Source organism: Taudactylus pleione, unplaced genomic scaffold (assembly GCF_031769625.1).
Source record: "Taudactylus pleione unplaced genomic scaffold, aTauple2 ptg000032l, whole genome shotgun sequence".
NCBI lineage: Eukaryota > Metazoa > Chordata > Amphibia > Anura > Myobatrachidae > Taudactylus > Taudactylus pleione.
The window spans coordinates 47,395,762-47,415,610 of NW_028284434.1; the positions used below are offsets into that span (position 1 = coordinate 47,395,762).

The window sequence follows — 19,849 nt, forward strand, 5'->3', positions numbered from 1 at the left end:
CTGCACTAACAGATCCGGCCATAGAGGAAGAGGAAACAGACTGTCTATGGATAGATTCTGTATGTCGTGAACCAATGACATCTAGGCCAAGCAGAAGACACTAATATTACTGTTCCGCCTTCCTGCTTGAATTTCCTGAGAATCCTTGGGAATAGGGAAAATCGGAGGAAATAGATACACCAGCATTAAGACCCATCTTACTGCCAGTGCGTCCCTGAAGGCGACTGACGGGTCTTTGGTCCTGGACCCGTACCTGGAGACCCTGTGGTTGTGATGTGATTCCATGAGGTCTATGTCTGGTAGGTCCCATTTGTCCATGAGGAGTTGAAAAACCCAAAGGAGGAGAACTCACTCTCCGACATGTATATCCTGATGACTTAGGAAGTCCGCTTCCCAATTGAGGACTCCCTGCATGAATATTGCAGAGATAGCCAGAAGATGACGTTCTGGACCTGATTCAGAGCCGTTCGCTAAGGCGCGATCGCTCGCTGCCAGGCGATTGTTGCTCAGTGCGCATGCGTATAGGTTGCAGTGCGCGTGCGCAAGTCAGTCTCAGCGATGGGGAATTGTGCGCTCGTAGTACACAGACTCCCCGCTAATTTGAGTGACAGTGCCGCTTGTGGGTGGTAACAGGGGAAGGTGCTTGTAAACGGGGGAGTGGTGTTGCGGACGCAGGCGTGTCAGTCCGACAAAACGCCGTTTAAAAGGCGTGCATAATTAGCAAAGTAGCGTCATTGTACACGTCACCTGCATGTATTTCAGGCCGCACTAATCGCAGTGCTTGCGGCGGGGTAAGGCTACCTCAAGCCGGGTGTCGGGAGCTCATGCCGTGGGGAGAGGGTTATGGGGAGAGGGTTAGGTTTAGGGACTCCCGGGGGGACTTAGGGTTAGGCTAGGGGAAGGGGGGGGGTTAGGATCAGGCACCACCGGTGGAAGGTTAGGGTTAGGCATCCCCCAGGTGGGTTAGATTTAGGATGCGGGGAGGGAAGGTTAGGTTTAGGCACTAGGGGGGGAACGTAGGGTTAGGCACCCCTAAGGGAGGGTTGGATTAGAGTAAATACTCACCTCAGTCGGGATTTTCATCTGCCGGCCTTCCGGCGTCAGTATTTCATCCGCCGGGCTTAGGTCCGGCGCTAATACATACCGATTCCAGATTATATACATTGCTGCAACAGCGTTTAAAGCACTCACAATAAGCAGCAGGGAGTTAGCAGTCACGTGTTAGGTGCCCTTGTGGGGAGTAAGGAGTAGAAGAAAATGTAAAGAGAAGCACATGAGGGAAGAGGTCCCTGCTCGTGAGAGCTTACATTCTAAATGGGAGGGGCAGACAGACAGGCGTGACACAGAAGGGGAAGATAGTGGATTAGGATGAGAGCTGGAAGGCCTTGATGAAGTAGTGGGTCTTGAGAGCCCATTTGAAGATTTGTAGGGGTAAATTTACTAAGAAGGGAGTTCTAATAAGCAGTGATGTTGCCCATAGCAACCAATCAGATTCCAGGTATTATCTTCTAGAATGTGCTAGATAAATAAGAAGTAGAATCTGATTGATTGCTATGGGCAACATCACTTCTTAATAGAACTCCCAACTTAGTAAATTTACCATATAGAGAGGAGGAGAGTCTGATAGGGAGAGGGAGAGAGTTCCAAAGGTAGGGAGCAGCACAGTAAAGTGGACGGGCGGGAGTGTAAAGGGAGAGAAGGTCAGAAATGTAAGTGGGAGAGGATTTGGTTTTAGTAAGTTGCTCTTCTATGGGTGAAAATATTATGGTTTCCCTAAGACCAATCTATTAGAAAAAACATGAAAATATAATTATTGTTTTTCTTCTTTGCAAGGAGAGTGTTTTGTCCTATTCATATAAATAAACATGCATAATAGACAAAGGGGTATATTTACTAAAGTGAGAGTTTTTAGAAGTGGAGATGTTGCCCATAGCAACCAATCAGATTCTAGCTATTATCTTCTAGAAGGTGCTAGCTAAATGTTAAGTAGAATCTGAGTGGTTGCTATGGGCAACATCTCTATTTCTAAAAACTCTCACTTTAGTATATGATTCATTATCCATGATCATAACAGCTTTAGTACACATAGGGCTCTATTTACTACAATCCGCATATTGAATGCAGATTGTAGTGTGATATTACCAACTGAATTCGCAGGGAGGACATCATCGGACACCGGAGCCCCGATCTCCGATCCCTGGACTCTGGTAAGTTTTTTTGATACTTTTTTTTAAGCAGTGATGAGCATGTGGTCTGTTTAGACCACACAGCTGATCACTGGGGCCGGCTCCGGGCTCTGCTCTGCCTGTTAGAGCAGAGCAGGAGTCCGGTAAACTGGGGGAGACCCTGGATAACGCCACCTCCAGGTGGAGTTATTATCACAGGTCTTCCCCCGGTATTTTTTCACAATTTATTTTTAGTAACTTGCACACAGATCAAATTTCCCATTACAATTATGGGAAATGCGATTTGATTACTAAAAATATGTGATAATTAGGGCTTGGAGTAGAATTTTACGAATTCTACTCCAATTGCCATTTAGTAACTTTAGGTGATACTAAAATAATGTGAAAAGGGTGTGAAAACACCCTTTTTCACTTTATTTTAGTAAAAATAATGTTAATAAATAGATAATGTCTTTTTTTATCTGATCATAACCACCTGAACATATAAGGATATTTCCAGCATCAGAATAGTATTGGTCACAGTTATTAATCTACTGTGCAAATTTCATAGAAAGAAATCATGCATATATGTATGTATGTAGTTATGATAAAGCACATTTGTTGAGCAAGAATAGAATTGTCAACTGTAGCCTATAAATGTCATAGCAAGACCTAATCTTTGTTGAGAATCGTTACTTCTGCAAAGTGGAACAAAATCATTCAACTCAACTGTGTGGGACTGATTCATATACTTTATCTCTTTATAGTAATAATTTGTACAATTTACAGTTGTAAAACAAATGTTGCATATTTCATGAGCAGAGTCATGCATTAGGCGTATATAATAATGATAACAAATCACAGCTGCCGTTAGTGTACGGTAAAACAAAGACAATCACTGTCATAAATCAATAATGGAACTTTCAGCTGTACTTTATACACCCAATTTTTGCTGATTTTTTTTTTTAATGTAGGGTAAAATCATTCATTTTGACAGTGTGAAGACGATTCATTCGCCTTATCCAAAAAAAATAGTTTTTAAGTGCAAACAGTTTGTAGCAAACACATATTTTGTAACAGTTCTAATAATCAAAGATAATGTGTATCTAATACCCCTTTTCCATCTAAATTCCGGGTCTGACCCGGAGTTGGAACAAAGGGGGTCATTCAGACCCACTCGCGAGCGGTAGTACGCTCGCAAGTGGGTCGATGTTCCTCTGCACTGCGCATGCGCACGACAGAGGGAGCTCCGTCGTGCGCATGCGCGAGACCCGGCGAGCGACGGGCTTTCCATCTCTCAGGGTCTCGCACCAAAGGGGGCGTGCTGTCGATGGTGATTGACAGCACGCCCCCTTTGGTGGGCGTGCCGGGGGCTTGCCTGCCAGACGGAGGCGTTCCCATGGGACCGCCTACCGTCTGAAGCCGGCCCCACTGACATCACTAGTGATGTCAGTGGGAGTGATTTTGGCTCTGATAGAGCCAAAATCACTCCAGGGCTTGTGGCTGGGAAACCCGACCGCAGGGTTTCCCTCGCAAGTCCGATGGTCGCGATGGTCAAGACCATCGCGACCATCTTTATGCACGCTCGTATATGCTGTGGGTGGTGACCCACAGCTATACGAGCGTCCAGGAGGACGCTCCATTTTAATGGAGGAGGGCCCTGATTCAGAGCGAGCGCTCTGGTCAGAGTGTCCGGCTCTGAATCAGGCCCAAAGTTCCTATCCGGATCAGACCCGGAATTTTGCCGGTGCCGACTCAGGATATTCCCGAGTCAGCGCCGCTCACACCGCAGTCGGGTCTGCATAGACCCGGATTTTGCGGAGTGAAAGTGGTCGCTTGGAGATGACGTCCTCTCCAAGCGCCACTGAAACCGGACCAATCGGCCGGCTAGCAGCGCACTCCAGGTCACCGTGACCCGGAGTGCACTGTCCTCACAGCAGGGTTTCACGGGCTACGCCCGTGTTAAACCCTACTAGTTACCTGGGTTGGATTGTCGGGTCACTCGACCCGGCGATCCAACTCTCTCCCCTTTTACACCAGGGAGCTGCCCGGGTTAACCCTTCTAAAACCCAGGTTTTAGCTGCGGTGTAAAAGGGGTATAATAGAGGCAGACGTCTCTGTATTCTCGCAATGTGTAGTAGATAGACAAAGTAATAGAGCAGTGGTTCCCAAACTTTTTTGAGTCATGGTGCCCTAGACCTAGAGTATCAGCAATGTTTTCACAGCACCCCTAAGCCAAATGTTTGTTATGGAGAAATTCAGAAGAATATGTAAAGTAAAGTAAATTGTGCTTACCTGTCATCCTGTCTTAAGGCAGACATCCACTAGTCGATGTCTTTGAGCGATTGAACGATAACGACATCATTATCATTCAATCGCTCATGAACCGTGCATGAATCGGCCACATTAATGTCAGAAACGACCAGTGATGCGCGCTCCCGCTGGTCGTTTCCGACATCAATCCGACTCCAAGGGTAGGCGGCAACGCAGTCCAAAATTCAAATAGTGGAGCCACACCAACTGCCAGTGAATCCCAGCCATCTATGTTTGGCAGTGTTTGGGGTGGCAGTTGGTGTGGCTCCACTATTTGAATCTTGGACGGCACTGCAGCCTCACCTCTGGAGCCGCCACTGCCTGCAAGTGTCCCGAGGCACCCCAGGGTGCCACGGCACAGTTTGGGAACCACTGTAATTAAGTAACAATGCAGCTAAATCACACCTCCTTACATGCTGTATGCAAAAGCCGTGAACTGGTCATGTAGAGGTGGATGGCGCAGGAATCATAAGAAGAAAGAGAGGTCACTTATGCTTTTCGTATAGCAGTTAACCAACCTGGACCCTGTTGCTATATTGCATTGTAGGGTTCCGGTGTCGGCCATAAAGAGTGAATGACGATTGGAGAATAAAGGGTAAATACCTTGTGTATATTTTTAACAGGATGCAGGATCAGTGTAACTCTCCTGTGCGTCGTGCAGGTTTCCATCCGTGGCAACGGGAGCGGCGGTACTAGACGCGCGTTTCACCCATCGTAGGTTCGGCTTATTCACCAGTTCAGCAGCAAACAAGTGAACAAGGCCAACCGACAAAGTGTGAAACGCGCGTCCAGTACCAGAGCTTCCGCCAGCGCCAATGGGGACTACTATAATATTGTTTCAGTAAGCATTGTTTATCATCTCTACACTGGGAAGATGTAATTATCATCCTCCTCACCCTCATCATAACACAATGTTAGCTCATCTCAACTGGAAGTCACCGTTACAGAAGTACCTTTGGTGGGAAAGGTCTGCCTCATAGAATTTGTAGTTAACTTTTATAAACATGAGTTTTTCCACAATTAACCTCCTACGCTGATCGCTCACAAGATTCCCAGCTGTGCTAAACACTCTTTCCGAGCACACGCTGGAGGTTGAGCAGCTTAAGTACACCAAATCTAGTATGTACAGGGGGTTCAAATTGCCTTTTTTCCTCCCAGTAATCAAAAGGACTATGTGACAGGCTTATTTGTATTTTGTCATTAAAATAATCCTCCTCCATCCTATTGATGCTTAGAGGTCAATTTACTAAGATTCGAGTCTGATTGAGTTTTTTTTTTTATCAACTCGATTAGCATCGTCGAAACTTGGGTGATTTGAGGCTCCTGAAACTAATACATTTACTAAGAAGTGAATTTAGCTGAGAGTGAGAGGGCCGATGGTGAAGCAGATCGAGATTTCTCCCCTGAGTAGCAAGTTTTGAAGGAGATTACTCACCCAAGATTGCAGTGTTTTCTCTCTGCAAAACTCTCCCGAGCAAGCAGCCTGCACGTATCAGTAAGATAGGTGAAGGCTGCTTGTGTTTGTACAGTAGCTGTAAAAAATGTTAAAAAAAAATGACACAGGGTCCCCCCCCCCACCCAAAGCATAACCATTCCCATACTGCACAGCCAGTCCTGGTTCCAAAAATCAAAAGGAACAAAATGTGTAGGGTTCCCCCGTAATTTATGAACCAGCAACTACAGTCAGGTGCATAAATTTTGTGACATTGACAGAATTTTCATATTTTGGCCTCTATTCACCACCACAATGGCTTTGAAATGAAACAAACAAGATGTGCTTTAACTGCAGACTTTCAGATTTAATTTGAGGGTAATTACATCCAAATCAGGTGAACGGTGTAGGAATTACAACGGTTTCTATATGTGCCTCCCACTTTTTAAGGGGCCAAAAGTATTGGGACAAACGAAACAATCCTAAATCTAACTTTCACTTTTTAATACTTTGTTGCAAATCCTTTGCAGGCAATTACAGCCTGAAGTCTGGAATGCATAGACATCACCAGACGCTGGGTTTCATCCCTGGTGATGCTCTGCCAGGCCTCTACTGCAAATGTCTTCAATCCGTGCTTGTTCTTGGGGCATTTTCCCTTCAGTTTTGTCTTCATCAAGTGAAATGCATGCTCAATCGGATTCAGGTCAGGGGATTGACTTGGCCATTGCATAACATTCCACTTTTTAGCCTTAAAAACTCTTTGGTTGCTTTTGCAGTATGCTTCGGGTCATTGTCCATCTGCACTGTGAAGCACCGTCCAATGAGTTCTGAAGCATTTGACTGAATATGAGCATATAATATTGCCTGAAAAACTTCAGAATTCATTCTGCTGCTTTTTTCAGCAGTCAGCAGTCACATCATCAATAAATACAAGGGAACCAGTTCCATTGGCAGCCGTACATGCCCACACCATGACACTACCACCACCATGCTTCACTGATGAGGTGGTATGTTTTGGATCGTGAGCAGTTCCTTTCCTTCTCCATACTCTCTCTTCCCATCACTCTGGTACAAGTTGATCTTTATCTCATCTGTCCATAGGATGTTGTTCCAGAACTGTAATGGCTTTTTTAGATGTTATTTGGCAAACTGTAATCTGGTCTTCCTGTTTTTGAGGCTCACCAATGGTTTACATCTTGTGGTGAACCCTCTGTATTCACTCTTGTGAAGTCTTCTCTTGATTGTTGACTTTGACACATATACACCTACCTCCTGGAGAGTGTTCTTGATTTGGCCAACTGTTGTGAAGGGGTTTTTCTTCACCAGGGAAATAATTCTTCTGTCATCCACCACAGTTGTTTTCCATGGTCTTCCGGGTCTTTTGGTGTTGCTGAGCTCTCCGGTGCATTCTTTCTTTTTAAGAATGTTCCAAACAGTTGATTTGGCCACACCTAATGTTTTTGCTATCTCTCTGATGGGTTTGTTTTGATTTTTCAGCCTAATGATGGCTTGCTTCACTGATAGTGACAGCTCTTTGGATCTCATATTGAGAGTCGACAACAACTGATTCCAAATGCAAATGTCACACCTAGAATCAACTCCAGACCTTTTACCTGCTTAATTGATAATGAAATAACGAGGAAATAGCCCACACATGTCCATGAAATAGCTTTTGAGTTGATAGTCCCATTACTTTTGGCCCCTTAAAAAGTGTGAGGCACATATAGAAACCATTGTAATTCCTACACCGTTCACCTGATTTGGATGTAGTTACCCTCAAATTAAATCTGAAAGTCTGCAGTTAAAGCACATCTTGTTTGTTTCATTTCAAAGCCATTGTGGTGGTGAATAGAGGCCAAAATATGAAAATTCTGTCAATGTCCCAATATTTATGCACCTGACTGTAACTGTAGAGCAGCCGCTGATTGGCTCTGGCTCTTGACTCGCTGACCAGCCCACGTGGGAACTAACAGGAGCCAATGAGCGGCCCCTATACAGTTTACTGGCCGCTGATTGGCTGCCGGCTCCTGACATTTCACACTGACCAGTCAGGAGCCGGGTTACGGTGTATGTGGTCACACACATACACCGTTACAGTAAGTATATGGATCGGGTTCCGTTTTTTTATTTTGCCAAGATCCCTGGATGCTACGGAGACCAGCGCAAGGATGGAGGGGAGTATCAGGTCTTTATTCCAGGCACTCCAAACAGATTCTACATGGGAGAAGTGGACAGACCAGTTGGGTAAGTATGTGTGAGTGAGGTAGGTAGGTGTGTAATAAAGTTTTACTGTATACGGTGTGTGTACTGTGTTTTTTTAACTATTTATTTTACAGTGGAGGTACGGGTACCGCCCCGCCTGCTGGCACTTGTGGAACTACAGTGCAGGCATGCTGGCATCTGTAGTTCCACTGTAAATTACAATACTTTTCAACTATTTAACACATTATTACCCCTGTACCCACAACCCAGGGGTGCGGGACGAGTCCCAGGCTTCAGCCCAAGCCTGTGGTTTTGGGAGAGGGGGGGACCTTCTTGGGGGGTCCCCACCTCCCCTGAGATCCACAGCTTGGGCTGACCGGCTTGGGGTGTTAATGCTTTGGCCCCGGAGACCCGTTAATAGGGTTTCCTGGCTGTGGCATTACACCCCAGTCGGTTTGGGGCCGGTGCTGGATTTAAATATAGGGGGACCACTACACATTTTTTCCCCCTATATTTGAAACCAGGACTGGCCCTGCAGCCAGGTTCTGGTTCCTAAATTACGGTGGAACCCTACACTTTTTCCCCCCATAATTTTAGGACTGGCTGAGCAGTCCGGGGCTGGTTATGCTTTTGAGAGTCGACCCTACGTAATTTTTTTTTAAATGTAACCCTTTTTTTTTGCTATTTACAGACAGAAACATACATGGATCACACTGATCTGTGTATGTTTCAGCCAAACTCGCAGCTCACAGGCAGGTGAATTGATTTCACACATTTTTAGTGTGTTTTAGAGTGTTGTCTGTTCCCATGAGAGTTTATAAACTCTCCTCTTTGTAAATTCCCGAATCCTATCTTCAATAGTGAAAAGTTACTTGCGTTTAGCCGATGGTGAAGTGAAGAGAATTTGCTAACTCTCCAGTATTTTCCCATAGCAAAGGAGATTTCTCTCCCGAGTTTGTCATTACTAAATTTGTGAGTGGAAAAAAATGCCCAACTCTCCAGAGTTTGCTAATTCGAATCTTAGTCAATTTACCCCTTAGTGTCTTAGATGAAATCACGGTAGAGGTGTCAATAATTTTGAGAAATTCTTTTAAGCCTGACCAGAGTCAAAATGGTATTTCACTTTGGTGCACTGAGTTGACTCATCATGCACACCCTTAGTGGGTCTCTTGGAAAATGTCAGTTTTTTTCTGGCAGCAGCATTTGCAGGAGAAACTGAAACAGCAACGTCATCATGTCATGTGCCACTTGAGCTAACATCTTGCTGGCAAGGAGCTCTTTGCATCTTTTAGATCTGTGTCAGTTGGAAAGAAAGACATTACATACAACTTAAACCTAGGATCAAGCATGGTTGCCAAAATGTAGTAATCCAACTGCAAGATTTTGACGACCCTTTGGTCATGGTGAAGCAAATAAAGAACTTGATCTACAAGTCCAACATACTTGGCGGAATCACTTTTTTTAATCTCCTCCTTCAGTTTCTCTAGCTGCTCTTACAGCTGTTTTATTAAAGGAATCACCTGACTCAAGCTGGCAGTGTCTGAACTCACTTCATTATTTACTACTTCAAATGGTTTCAGTAGCTTGCATAAAACAGAGAGTATTTTCCAGTGTGCTGGACTAAAGGTACATTCCCAATCCTCTCCCTATGTAATAGCTTGTTCTGTGCGTTTGAATGGCATGGCGCCCCCTGTTGAAATAAAGCCTCATATTTTGGTGTGTGAAATATCCGGAGTACATGTAATAATGTAACAATGACAAATGGGAATCTGTAGATCAAAAGACTAGCTTTATATAAAAACATTTATAATTGAATACTATACTCAGTGGTGTTACTAGGGTTGGTGTAACCGGGTGCAGTAACTAATTGTGTTACCCCACATGGACCTTCTCCTGCATCAGACCAAACAGAATCCTTAGTAATAATATACAATGGACCTAAAAGGGAAAAAACATACACATTTACCCACACTGCGGGGGGCCCCACATGATAAATAAAAAACACACACATAGGCCACAACATGAAATAAACAAACACATATGCCCCCACATGAAAATAATAAAACACATAGGGTTTGTAAAAAACAAAACACATAGAACCCCACTTGAAAAAAAAAACACACACATTAGCACCCACATAAAAGTAATAAAACACATAGGATTTGCATGAATAAAACACATAGGCCCCTACATGAAAATAATTAAACACACACAGGCCGTGACATGAAAAAAAATTAATACACACACATAGGTAACCACATGAAAAATAATCAAACACACACATAGGGGCATATTCAATTAGCCGCGGGATTTCACCCGCGGCTAATTGACAGGCTAAAGTCCCGCGACGCGGGGTTTAGCTATTCAATTAAATAGCTATTTCCCCGCGTCATTACACCGGGACTCTCGCACGAGAACACACTGATTCCGCGAGAACTGCGGAATCAGTGTGTAATAACCTCTCGCGTGAGGCTGAATAGGGCGGCCTCACGCTGATTTTACCTCGCACCTACATGAGGTGCGAGGTAAAGTCAAACAGCGGGGACTCGCGCGTGGGGTCTCAGGGACACCCGCGCGTGGAATCCCCGCTAATTGAATCCCGCTAGCGCAACAATTAGCCGTGGGGTAAACCCCGTGGCTAATTGAATATGCCCCATAGACTCCCACATGAAAATGTATGAAGTGTTATAGGGCCCCTATACAGCAGGACCACCCTGGGTACTAAGCTATAATTATACCCTAAGATAGGTATTCAGGGAGAGGGAGACAGCCAGTGGGTGACAGGGAGAGGCAACAGTACTAGGTGACAGTGAGAGGATGACAGGGAGAGGATGACGACAGGGAGAGGGTGACAGCACTGGGTGACAGGGAGAGGATGACGACAAGGAGAGGGTGACAGCACTGGGTGACAAGGAGAGGGTGATGACAGGGAGAGGATGATAGCACTGGGTGACAAGGAGAGGGTAATGACAGGGAGAGGATGACAGCACTGGGTGACGGAGAGGGTGATGACAGGGAGAGGATGACAGCACTGGGTGACGACAGAGAGAAAGTGACAGCACTGGGTGAGAGGGCGACAGAACTAGGAGACAGAGAGGGTGACGACAGGTAGAGGGTGACAGTGAGAGGGTGACAGAGAGGGTGATGACGGAGAGGATGACAGCACTGGGTGAGAAGGAGAGGGTGACAGCACTGGGTGAGAAGGAGAGGGTGACAGCACTGGGTGATAGGGAGAAGGTGACAGCACTGGGTGAGAAGGAGAGGGTGACAGCACTGGGTGATAGGGAGAAGGTGACAGCACTGGGTGAGAGGGTGACAGCACTGGGTGAGAAGGAGAGGATGACAGCACTGGGTGACGGAGAGGGTGACAGCACTGGGTGAGAAGGAGAGGGTGACAGCACTGGGTGAGAAGGAGAGGATGACAGCACTGGGTGAGAAGGAGAGGGTGACAGCACTGGGTGACGGAGAGGGTGACAGCACTGGGTGAGAAGGAGAGGATGACAGCACTGGGTGACGGAGAGGGTGACAGCACTGGGTGAGAAGGAGAGGATGACAGCACTGGGTGACGGAGAGGGTGACAGCACTGGGTGAGAAGGAGAGGATGACAGCACTGGGTGACGGAGAGGGTGACAGCACTGGGCGAGAAGGAGAGGATGACAGCACTGGGTGACGGAGAGGGTGACAGCACTGGGTGAGAAGGAGAGGGTGACAGCACTGGGTGAGAGGGAGAAGGTGACAGCACTGGGTGAGAGGGTGACAGCACTGGGTGAGAAGGAGAGGGTGACAGCACAGCACTGGGTGAGAAGGAGAGGGTGACGACAGGGAGAGAGCAACAGCACTAGGTGACAGGGAAAGGGTCTAACATTTATTAATTGTTGATATTAGAAAATGTTATATGTATTGTGCAGGAAAATGAATATTATTTTAACACTTGAAAATCCCTGTGGACTTGTTGGAAACAATCTTCAGATATTTTTTTTCCCTGTGAAGGATCTCTGGGCCTGATTCATTACGGATCGCTATTGCGATCGCAGCTGCGATTACGCACATAGACGAAAATATGCTAATGAATGTTATCGCAATGCCTTTGCACTGCCAGCATAGAGATGCCCACTGAAGCCCACTACCGCTATCTCACATCCGTAATACCTCGCAGTCCTGTGTATACATTGGGAACATCGAGTAACATCGGCCCCTCATGCACAATTACAACAGAAAGTGCTAACCTTGCCGCATGCAGTGAGTACTCACGCTGCACATGCCGTCGCAGTGGCTAATTTATGCACACTCAAACGGACAGGCACGCCTGCGTTTCTCCAACCACTCCTCCGTCACCACCCCCAGTCTGACTACCAGTCAATCACTCTGCGATGGCTTACCTAGCTCTGCGTGATTGCAGTATAGCTGTCGCTCACTGCCTTGCATACGCGTGTGCAGTACGCAACAATCTGCCAACTGCGTATGCTGTTGCAGTTGCGATCTGTAATGAATGAGGCCCACTGTTCTATAAACGTGACTTTAGCATGTCTGTGACTTGAAGTTCGCAGTGCACCGCCTGCTTCTACGTGTAAATGTCTTCATTTAAAGATAAACCATAAAACACACACACCTACACACACACTTATTCAATTATAGTCAGAGCAGAAATGATCAGGGTCCGATTTACAGCATTACAGTGCGCAGATAAACAATCCTTGTAATCCAACCTCCATTTTGTCAGAGAGCAGCCAGTATATAATAATCACACTATTCCCTCCTCAGACAAGCTCAGGTCAGTTAATTATTCTCATTCCCCCAGTTTACATTGTCTACGTACTAATGAAAGGAAAAATGTTTAGGTTTGACAAACACACTGTGTATGGGAAGTTCTGCCTCTCAGCCTCTCCTGTTCCTTATGGTCAATGCAGTTCTGATACATCAACAGACAATATAATATCTCAGAGGAATAAGGAGCAGAATGTCATAAGTCATTGAAAACCATTATACTGGGGTATAAAATATGAAAGTGCTGGACTGATTGAGAGATGTGTTTTATGAGAAGTTTATGGAAGTAATCCCAAGCTCTAATGACTTCCTAGCTCCCATGCCTAGATCTTTATTGTGTGTTATGCTTTGGGTCTTAGCAATGACCATTCACATTCTCTTTCTCCATCCACAGAAACTTGATGCCTCGATCCTTGGACCGGCAGATCACCGTGGAGAAGACCCCCAGCTACTTTGTGACACGTGAGGCCCCCCGTAGGATTTCATACATGTCACCCCGAGTGAAGTTGATCGTGGTGGTACGCAACCCTGTGACCCGTGCAATTTCAGACTATACGCAGACCCTATCCAAGAAACCGGATATCCCCAGCTTCAGTGAATTAGCCTTCTGCAACAGGACCAGCGGGGAGGTGGACACTTCTTGGAATGCCATCCGGATTGGGCTCTATGCTTTGCATCTGCAGCCTTGGCTTAGTCACTTCCCGATTTCCCAAATGCACTTTGTAAGTGGAGAGCGGCTGATCACTGACCCATCCGGGGAGATGGCGCGTGTGCAGGACTTCCTTGGCCTCAAGCGTCTAGTTACAGACAAACATTTCTACTTCAACAAGACTAAGGGATTCCCTTGTCTCAAGAAGCCTGGAGGCGGAGGAGCACCTCGCTGTTTGGGCAAATCTAAGGGTCGGAATCACGTGCAGATTAACACAGAAGATATAGAACAGTTGAGGGAATTCTATAGGCCCCATAACATTAGGTTCTATGAGACTGTGGGGCAGGACTTTCACTGGGAGTAGGGTCTGGAGCATAATGTAAGTTGAGAAGCACAAATTACTGTATACAGACAATAACCCTGAGAAGTGAGCAGAGAATGGGAAAAACATAGCTTTAGACTGCAGACAATCATAGAAGACCAAGCTGTGAAGACTAAAGTCTATGATAAGTTTTCGAGGGCTAAGAGAACAATGTAAGGTTATGCTAATGGAGAAGCTAGAACGTCCACTGATTAATAGCAAAAATTTCCAACTGTGGGAGAATTAACCATAGGGACAAAAATTCAGAGGTGGATCTGTTCCAGGTGCTGAGTGGAGGATATGAAGCACACTGCACAGTGTTCCTCCACAGCAGGTACTAGGGGACATATTATTAGTTTGTAGATCAAAGCATCGTAATACTGAGGTCCCAAAGAGTAATAAGATTTTATGGACACAGCCATTTCACTTTGAGAACATACAGCAACATACAGTACAGCTCTTATTAATTGGGAAAGTTTCAGCTGAACTTTACTTTTTATATAAAAGAATTATAAAGTAAGGGGTCTTACTCCGGAACTACAGATGATAACACTGTCATGTGTATTTAAATTCACAGCAATATCTCGGTTTTCGCTAAGGGTCCGTATATGCAGGAATATATTGTTTTTGGTGTAGTTACGTCTGAGCTTAGTTCCGTTCCAGCTGCAGTAAGCACGGTGCAAATAGAGCTTGAAACAGTGATCATGGGGCCTGATTCAGAGCCGCTCGTAAGCGGCCGCTCGCTTGCTCCGAGCGATGTTCGCACATCTGCGCATGCGTATGGGTCGTAATGCGCATGCGCCAACCAGTCAGTGCGGTCGGAAATCGTGCGCTCGCAAAATAGCGTGGGGCTGGTAATTTCAGTGACAGAATGAGGCGTTTGTGGGTGGTAACAGGGGAAGGTGCTTGAAAACGGGGAGTGGAGATCCGAACGCAGGCGTGCCAAACGGTCAAAATGGGCGTTTTAAGGGTGTGCATAATTAACAAAGCAGCGTCATCGACCACGTCACTTGGTTGTCTTTTAGCCTCAACTACTTGCATGATTGCGGTAGGAAAATGCTACCACAAGAATTGCGAGCAGTTCATACGCCTTTCGATGTACTCGATTAATCTAATAAATAGCGGAGATGACGTATGATGCGAGCGGCCAAGGGGCGTCTTTACAAGATAGCGAGCGCATGTTTCGGGCGCTCGCTCAGACATAGAAGCATCAACAGACCGCAAAGAGCGAGCACTCAATTTAAATAGCCAGCCCCTTTTTCTGAACGAGCGAGCGCAAATAGCGTCCGGCTCTGAATGAGGTCCATTGATCTCTATGATGAATAGCGTAGGATGCACGCAGGTAACAGAAATCACAGGACATGAACCCTGTCTACACGACTATATTTCCCCTCATGTTCCTTGTTTGTGTCTCCCATATTTTGGCTTCCCTTTTAGATAGCTAACTCTCACAAGCAGCGCCATTTTTTTTCTATTGTTACAGTATCTACCATAAGGATGGACTCAATTAACAACATCAGCAACCACTGTTTCAGCCTCCATTTGCCCTCATTTCACATCAGTTCAAGAGCTGAACCCCCCCCCCCCTGCCGATGGGCCGAGATATCGGGTGGCCAGTACACATTAATCCATCTGGTGCCTGGGGTCACCCGCCGCATCGTCAGGTTGGGCTGCATGTAGGGCCGACCTTAGGATGCGCTGACGACCCCACAGGAGCGCGCACAACCCGACATAGAGCGTACGCACTTAATGATTTTGATAATTTGTCGTTCCGATCTGTCAGAATCGGGCAAATTGTACAAAATATCGCTAACAGTGTGTCCAGCTTTAGGCTGGTTCAAATGCCCATAGTATGAACCCTAACCCTACTGTATTTCCTAGATCCTGATGCTAGTAATGCACTGATAGTGAGTTCCTAAGCTAGAGTAGTGCAAGTCTAGAGCTTTTTTTGATGGCTGAAGAAAAAAAAGCTGAAGTTACTGTACATTTTAGAGCCTATTTGCTCAGGGCTTTTTCGCTCTGATAATTTTAGAAGTAATAGTACACCAACTGAAAATTTATCAGCATTTTTAAGGCTAAATGATACATATTTTGGGCAATGACTAGTAAACAACTGTGCACTAAATATGTTCATATGACAGTACCCCCAAATTACAGTACCGCATGTCTTCTGGAGGGCAGATACCTGCGGTGTGTGAAGACCCAGTGGCGGACGTATAGGGGTTGTGACCACTATGGGACCTGGAAGACCAAGCGGCAGTCTGCTAGCCCACCACCGGCCCCTGCCTACGTTTTGCTATGGGACCCAAAACTGTTCCACCCATTTGAAATCCATAGGGTACCCAGCATTCTCTCTTTATGCCCTATCAAATAAAACTAAAGATTATTTAAAATAGAAAAAACTGTGAGGAATGTAAAATGTCTTAATATATAGTATAGCCACTCAGCTCCCCTTCCATTATTTGAATATGAAAGAGATGTTATTTATTACTTTATTGTTGTAGATAATTGCTACACTGAAATGAAGGGAAAACAATGATGGCATCTTGGGAAACATGGGCAAAAAAGTAGAATGTTATTATCATATAAAAAATGTATTTTTGTGCAATAAAGGATACCAATATTGATTCAGTACTGACCGACCTGCATAGGTCCATGATTTCAGTGGTGTATGTGGAAATACATTTCTATGGGGTATACTTACTAAAGTGTGGCTTTACAAAACAGTGGAGAAGTTGCCCATAGCAACCAATTAGAGCCTAGCTCTCATTTTCTAGAAGGTACTAGATAAATGATAAGTAGAATCTGATTGGCTGCTATGGGCAACACCTCCACTTTCGTAAACCCGCACTTTAGTAAATATACCCAGGGCTGTCTTAACAGCAGTGTGGGCCCTGGGCAAAGCAATGCACTGGGGCCCCTAGCCGTACCCACGAACCACACCCCATTTTTTTCACACTGGATGCACCCTCCGCACCCCCCTTGTGACGCCAGTGCTCATGGGGAAGGGCCAGGGAAGAGATAGGGGAGACCAGGAGATGCTGGGGATAAAATAAGAAGAGGAAGCTACAAGTGAGAAGGATAACAAACAGGAAAATTGACAGGCCCCCAACAGCGACCCCTGCCCTGCTGTGCCCTGTGCCATGGCACTGGTCGCACCACCCTAGTAACGGTCCTGTAGAGAACATCACAATGACTGCCATATCATAAAGAGAGCATCGCAATGACCCCCAATGAACCGCCAAATACAGAAAGCATTGCAGTGATCACTATATATAATGCAGAGAAGATACAGTGACCACCATATAATATACAGAAAGTTAGTGGCCGCCATATAATACTTAGACCATCAGATAACCTAGAATACAGTCCAAACCAAAACAAGATTTTCTCCAACTTTCTGAAGAGTATCTGTGGAGCAGGTGGCAAGTTACAAATGACAGAGGGCACGCTGTAAAGCAAGAAAACTTCCCAGGTAGGGTAATAGAATAAAGAGTCAAAAAACAGTACATTTGGAAAATGAACAACATAGTTGAATTAACGAAATGAACAAAGCAGACTGAAGCTCATAATAAAACACACCAGTTACCCTTGTAAATGAATTAACTTTCACTTTAGTTTATCTAACTTTTCTTGATCACAGCTATTCAATTTCAAACCCCTTTCCCGCTCCCCCACCTCTCACAGATCTTATAGAGTAGAGGGATCACCTAAAAGTATATAGTAAGAAGGTGGGAAGTATAACAGCTTGACTCCCATAGCATAATATTCTAAGGTGTTGTCATATGGAACCAGCAAAGGGTAATATTGCTTTACATACAGTAAAGCAAACACTTATTAATAGCATAAAACGTTGCATTATACACCCCTGATGATGGTACAGTCTATACTACACTAAAACATACCTTTTCACATAACTGCAGATTTTGGAAATGACAGGACACTCATTCCATTACCCACACTACTTCTAATCTCCCTGACAGAGCAGTAACAAATATTAAGACACAGATGACAGAATATCTCTCCCTTCTAATGAGCAGCATCATTTTCTGCACTGCGACAGCGATTGGCTCCGTCTCCTTCTGCCCGTTCTTTACTTCCTCTGCTTTGGCTTCTCTTGCCCACCCAGCACTGACGGTGTCCCGGTGGAAGAGAGCGGAGCTGCAAGCTCTGGGGATCAGTCACACCCCCACACTGCTGTCATATCACAGCCGCTGCTCCCCTTTACCCCGATGGTAGAGGACAGAGCTAAAGTGGCCAGGGAGCAGAGCTGTCAGATACTACTTTCATGATGCAGCCACTGCGGCTCCCCTCTGCCCTCCCCTTTCCTGCTAGCTGAGTGTATGCCTTGATTCCGACAGCCACTGGCACGGCAGGCTGCTGTAACAGGATTTTTTTTTACTGTCTACAGCAGTGCCTGTGGGCCCCATTGTTAATCCGGCCCTGGGAATACAGTGCTTTAAAAAAAAAAAAGCATTTACCAACTAGACGCGGCTGCACTGTGCATGGGACTGGCGGGCCCCTTGAAGCTTCGGGCCCTTGGGCACCTGCCCAAAAAGCCCATTGGAAGAGACGGCCCTGAATATACCCCTATGACTCCTACCACCAACAGGTCACATGCTACAGAAGATGATGAATATTCTTCATACAATAATATTCCAAGAACATATATGTGTAGTCACATTTTAAGTACAGCTCACACTGGTGATCCATGATGGAGTACAAGTGTCTTAAGTAGTTCCTCAGTCATTTTTATTTAACCGTCTGTGCTCAAGCATGGATATCCTTAAAACCTGGACCGTTAAGGGGGTGTGAGGACTGCCTTTGGGAAACACTGCTGTATTCAGCATATCAATTAATTGTGAGACAGTGATATCACAGAGACACAGACGTTTGAGGCACTTCGGGGTCTATTTACTAAGCTTTGGAGAAAGATAAAGTGGAGAGAGATAAAGTACCAACCAATCAGCTCCTAACAGTCATTTTCAAACACAGCCTGTAAAGTGACAGTTAGGAACTGATTGGTTGGTACTTCATCTCTCTCCACTTTATCTCTCTCCAAGGCTTAGTGAATAGACCCCTTTATGAGTTATGTCTCAGTGAAGCCACTAGCTCATATTCAACTGATATGTAACATTAATGACAAATATTGGTTCAGCCCAGCAATGACTGCCTCCATTGTTAGTAGGCAGCAGGCAGACATTATAGTGGGATGATAAGGCAGGGCCGTCCTTCCCAATCTAGATACTACTATAATTTCCACCTGACTGGTATTTTAGCAGCTTGGCAGATAAATATGGTTACTGGAAGTCTGGTATGTTTGGCAACACTACGTACTGCAAGTAAAGGTCTGGAGCCACTTACATTATCTGGCAGATGGGATGTAGTTAGCATCTCGGCACACGGGATGCCAGTGGTCTAAATACCGGCGCCGGAATCCCGACCGCCGTCATCCCAAAGTAACGGGGGTTAGGGGAGGGTTAGGTTTAGGCTCTATGGGGGAGGGTTAGAGTGAAGGGAGGGGGAGGTTAGGATCTGGTACCGGGGCGGAAGGGTTAGTGGTAGAGGTAAGGGTTAGTGTTAGGGAACTTACCTGTTACTGTCGCTGTTGGTATTCTGACAACCGGTATCCCGACAGTTGGGATCTCATACCCAACCCCTGGCAGCATGGTAGCATTGTGGTTATACATACATAGATCAGATTTGCATGAGACATTTCCTCATAACTTATGCCGGGCATACACTATACAATTATCGGGGCGATCCACCCGATATTAGCTGCTCCCCCCCAATAATTGTAGTGTGTGTCGACCAAGGATAAAATATTGATTGGTCGGGCATGCCGGATTGTCCATCATGCCCATCCGATGCAATATTTTGTAAGTTAAATGTTGGCCGCATCGGGCAGTGTATGCCCAGTCATGGCCGACTGACAGACATTTCCCAGGGTTGCCTACCCTCCC

General features: G+C 45.6%; 1 protein-coding gene across 1 annotated transcript in view; it reads left to right on the forward strand.

Moving 5' to 3' along the window:
• LOC148539072 (heparan sulfate glucosamine 3-O-sulfotransferase 2-like) overlaps window positions 1–16,520 on the forward strand; it is an 82,800-nt gene extending 66,280 nt beyond the window's left edge. Inside the window, exon 2 of the mRNA XM_088451898.1 lies at window positions 13,271–16,520. Within this exon, the coding sequence (XP_088308024.1) occupies window positions 13,271–13,889 (619 nt within the window). The 3' untranslated portion in view covers window positions 13,890–16,520. The remainder of the gene's footprint in view (window positions 1–13,270) is intronic.
• The last annotated feature ends 3,329 nt before the right edge of the window (window positions 16,521–19,849 follow it).